Source organism: Rhodamnia argentea, chromosome 4 (assembly GCF_020921035.1).
Source record: "Rhodamnia argentea isolate NSW1041297 chromosome 4, ASM2092103v1, whole genome shotgun sequence".
Taxonomy (NCBI): Eukaryota; Viridiplantae; Streptophyta; class Magnoliopsida; order Myrtales; family Myrtaceae; genus Rhodamnia; species Rhodamnia argentea.
In genome coordinates, this window is record NC_063153.1 from 17,006,281 (window position 1) to 17,011,384 (window position 5,104).

The 5,104-nt window shown below is 37.7% G+C and overlaps 1 protein-coding gene across 1 annotated transcript; it reads right to left on the minus strand.

The window, feature by feature from the left end:
• Window positions 1-2,684: 2,684 nt before the first annotated feature.
• On the minus strand, window positions 2,685-4,559 carry LOC125314833 (3-hydroxyisobutyryl-CoA hydrolase 1-like). Its single transcript, XM_048278061.1, has 7 exons — window positions 4,463-4,559; window positions 4,137-4,222; window positions 3,867-3,988; window positions 3,700-3,760; window positions 3,492-3,593; window positions 3,065-3,169; window positions 2,685-2,814 (listed from the first exon to the last, which is right to left on the minus strand). The coding sequence occupies exons 1-7, from the start codon at window positions 4,557-4,559 to the stop codon at window positions 2,761-2,763; spliced, it is 627 nt and encodes a 208-aa protein (XP_048134018.1). The 3' UTR covers window positions 2,685-2,760.
• Window positions 4,560-5,104: the final 545 nt, after the last annotated feature.

A 5,104-nucleotide genomic window follows, 5' to 3' on the forward strand; every position in this document is an offset into this window, starting at 1 on the left:
CCCTTAGTTTGCACCTTGGGCTTTTTGTTTTTGTCGAAGGAAATTGCCCTTGAACCCTGCACCAAAACGGATACATCAATGCCTTACCCAAATTGACGAGGACCAAAATATAGATGACAAATGACAGACACCCTTATTGAATACTCCCATTGAAAAAAAAAAAATTGTACAGTTAATTGATGTGACAAATTAAAGCTCTAATTAGGTACTTGAATATGTCCTCCATATTTATAGTTTGTAACATCACTTTATAAATTTTCCCTGGGAAGCTGTTTATATACATCCTATCACGACTCCTAGTTAGTACCTCGTAGTTGTCATTGGTGATCTTCCTTCGCACGATGTTGCAAAAGATGGTGTACTCGCGATGAGCTAGACATTGTTCAATCGTTTGACCGTGTCCTTCTCTTATCTAATTATCAAGATCAACGAGCTCTTTAAGTTCTTGAATGCGATATGCCGTGCTCCACGTAAAGTTGCACATAAATAATTGACAGTGTCAAGCAATTTGTAACATGTACTAACACAAACATGCATGTATGGAGGTAAGCGGCTAGTTTGTAGAGGGTACAACTCCCATTCTAGTCTAACACAAATTGCTGAAGACTTCTACTTTCAAAGGAGTAGATTTTGAAAAGTGGAAGATATTTGTAGAATTTCACTCTAATTCTACGGGTTAATCTGGATAATTTTTTAGCTAAGCTTCATATTATACGTATTGTTTTGCATATTACCGATATCAGAAAAATCTTAAGGCTGGTCGGACTAGCAGACTTCATGTCGCTCAACGCATCGGCGATCCATTTCTCTGCCGAGTCAACTTGTAATCTTTTCACAGGAGATTACGAGGAATAAGTTCCACGACATTTTGAGCACAAGTTCCACGACACATACGCGCGTACGTAAGCTTAATGACGTAATAATCATCAGGCTGGGCCATTGCTTAATCTGTTCATGTTCTGTCAAAAGTTGATAACGAATACTCCCCAAATAAAAGTAGAATAAACAAAGACTCATCTGGTCTTGACGAGCCCCACGGTGGGCGATTGTGAATTTGCAAGTGATATGAAGGTTGACTGACCTTGGTCACCTTTCTAATGCGAACATCCTTATCCTTTTAATACATCATCATTTTTACCCCCCAAAAAAAAAAAAAAGACTCATCTGGTCTTGAATGTGAAAAGGCCGCCTGATTGATCAATTTCGTTTTGTCTTTTCGTTTGATTGGAATCGTGGGTCGTCATCAGCTTCGCAGATACCACGTTCTTGGTCGGGCCTTTTTATATTAACTAGTTGAAACTTGAAAGCCATTATAATCACCAGTCTTCGAGAGAAATGCTTGCACCATCATCAGTTTTAGGAACACGTGATGTTCCCTAGATTCTTATATGATGTGAACAAAGGCTTTTGGCAGGCTCTCCGCAATGCATTGCATCAAGACAGACGAGCTTACTCATTGACTAATGTTTTATTTCGTTCCCTAGGAAAATGAGGGTTAGCCTTAAGTGATCAAGTGGCAATTTTTAAGCACACCCAATTGCTTGACATTTTCAAAATACTTAAACACAGATTAGGTAGCTTTAGCCTTTACCATATAATATAGTCAACTTGTAATCTTTTCACTGGAGATTACGAGGAATAAGTCCCATGACATTTTGCGCACATGTCTAACTACTAGCTCTTTGTCGCTACCTTCTCAAAGGTGAAGCACCAAGAAAAAACTAATGGATAATTAAATTTTTTTTTTTTGAGACTTGGTTAACCAGCATTAACCTTCAATTATTTCATTCGACCTCTCTTTAATGTTTACGGAAATACTTTTATGCAGGTGAGAATTATGTCTCGAGTTTGAACCAAATAAACAAAATTGACCCCGAATTGAGGTGTGCTCAAATTTCGCCTGATTTACGACCCATTGAACCGATCCATGTAGCTAAACGATACTGTGACATTACAAAACCAAGCCAACATGCGTGAATTGTGTTGAGGTACTTAGGAAAAATTTTCCGTTGTTTCTTTTAAGTAGCATGTAATAATACATTTGTAAAAGAGAAATGCTGGACTTGGGAGAACAATAATCTACTTACTGAATAGTAGACCGCATTCATCTCGTTTATTTATTTAAATAAGCGGGTTTCATACACAAATAGGTAATAAATAGATAGATCCATCGATGATGGTCCAATTGCATCCGTACAACGTAAGAACTGCAAATAGGTTAGTTCAGAGCTTCGATCTCGCGTGGTCAAGCGAGTTGGATCGAAGGACCGGGCAGGGAGCTGTAGACAAGTCCAATCGTCGTCATCCTCTGATGCTTTGAATGGCACATTCACCGTTTCTGCTCCGACTAACTCTTAACTTTGGCGGTTCCCACAGTGTTCATCAAACAAAAATCAGGCCCATGCTCGACCCAGGGAATCAACTCATTTTATTTGTTAGATGAACCGTTTGTCCCAACATGTTAAATTAGTTAGGAAACGGGCCAATAATGTTTTTATAACATGTGACCTTAGAGAATTCAAGCTTGTACTACCTTCCCGACGATTCTAGGATCTCAAATCTCTGTGAGGCTTATTGATTGTCTCCTGAACTAACTGAATTAAGTACTTGGTTTTTCATTATTAGTAAAAGTTAAAAAGAAATTAATGATTTGGGTCGTCTTCGTTTAGCCAATACACTACTAATGATAGATGAAGCCAAGTACCAATCAAAAGGTTTGGACATGAAAAATAAAAAAAATGACAAAGATGTCTGAAGCATCTATGTTTGCACCTTGGGCTTTTTGTCTTTGTCGAAGAAAATTGCCCTTGAGCCCTGCACCAAAACGGATACATCAATGCCTTACCCAAATCGACGAGGAGCAAAATATAGATGACAAATGATCGATACCCTTGCTGAATACTCCCATTGAAAAAAAAAAATTGTACAGTTAAGTGATGCGACAAATTAAAGCTCTAATTAGGTACTTGAATGTGTCCTCCATATTTATAGTTTGTGACATCACTTTATAAATTTTTTCCTGGGAGATGTTTATATACATCATATCATGACTCCTGGTTAGTACCTCGTAGTAGTCATTAGTGATCTTCCTTCGCACGATGTTGCAAAAGATGGTGTACTCACGATGAGCTAGACATTGTTCAATCGTTTGACCACGTCCTTCTCTTATCTAATTACCAAGATCAACGAGCTCTTTAAGCTCTTGAATGCGATATGCCGTGCTCCACGTAATGTTGCACATAAATAATTGACAGTGCCAAGCAATTTGTAACATGTACTAACACAAACATGCATGTACGGAGGTAAGGGGCTAGCTTGTAGAGGGTACAACTCCCATTCTATTCTAACACAAGTTGCTGAAGACTTCTACTTTCAAAGGAGTAGATTTTGAAAAGTGGAAGATATTTGTAGAATTTCACTCTAATTCTAAGTGTTAATCTGGATAATTTTTTAGCTAAGCTTCATATTATACGTATTGTTTTGCATATTACCGATCTCAGAAAAATCTTAAGGCTGGTCGGACTAGCAGACTTCATGTCGCTCACCGCATCGGTGATCCATTTCTCTGCCGAGTTATCGAGCAACTCCTTTTCCTGCACCAGATACCTATCTTAGTCGTGCAGCTATCGCCATCCACGTTTTGGAGCAAGAAGAAAAATTAGGAAAGAAGAAGGAAAACTCGAACCAACACATACTTACAAGAGAATGTAAGATGCCCTCCACAGTTTGTCTTGAGAAACATCTGTTTATACTCTTCAATCTATTACAAAGATCGAGACGGGTTGGAATTTGTCTGACTGGCTCTGATGAAGAGATTATATATTCGACAGGAAGAGAATGAAATGCTTGAACAGAACACCAGTAACCTTTTGTGGAGTTCTTCCTCTTTTCTATTGGATTTCTGCGCATATTTGTTGATGACGGATAAAATATCTGATGCGTTTGATGAATCCACCGAAGAAAGAGCGCGTTCTAAAAGAGGAAAATCCTATTGAGAGAGCAAAGGGTTATCCGTATACACCAAAGACATAAAAAATTTCTTTTAATTATTAAAAACATGTCCCATGTCACATAGTTTCTTTAAAACTTTGAATATGAAAAGGGCGCAAGTTTTGAAATCGCTACTAACTATCTACCTTTGAAAAGACAAAATGAGTTGCAAGGCCACATGTAACCATTGTTGCTCCATCCACTCGTGCTCCGGTTAGTCCTATATATTCACCTGCTTGACGTAACACTGCTCGAAAAATCTGAATGAATGTAAATTTTACTCTACAAATGAGATATATTTACTATTGATAAATAAAACTTGGTATAGTATGCTCAAACATTAGACGGCAAATGAAAAGATTGATACAATGTAATTATATCCCTCTTTAAACCCCTTCTTACAAAGGACAATAAATGTTTTCCATGTCACCGGAAGTTAAAAAAGGAAAGAGGAAGCTGCTAAAAAGATTACCAAAGTAATCGGGAAGTTTGGATAGGAAATGAGATGCACCCACATCCGGAAATAGTCTGAGTACTGCTTCCGGCATTGCAAATACCTGCATCCACATGATCGCAACATAGACAAGTCCAAATGTGTTATAAACTCATTTCCTAACTCATAAATGATAGGATGAGTTAATATATGTGTTAGTTTCATTCAATAAATGAGTCATAAATATGTTTAGACATAATATATGTGTTAAACGAGTCATAAATAGGTCGTAAATGGGGCATAGATAGATTTACAACTTTAGACCTAACTCATTTCTATGACTCCCTCACCCTCATTCAATCTCTGGCTTGCTTACTCTATACTCTAACCTAAGTTTGGATATGAGTTTTTCTAGATTTGATTAGATCAAAAGTGTTTTAGGAATAAGGATTGGGTCGAGTATGGGTTGAGCTGGGTATGTGTCGGCTCGGGTATGAGTTATTAGATTTGCATTGCAATAAAATGAGGTGTAAATGGGTTAAATGAATTTATTTAGGTTGGGCAATTTTTGACTCGGCCCAAATCCGACATGACCCACCCATTTGATGGGTTTACTCTTCAAAAGAGTGATCTTCTGTAGAGACAAGAAAACTTTTGTCAGGTATCTCGACAGACACATTA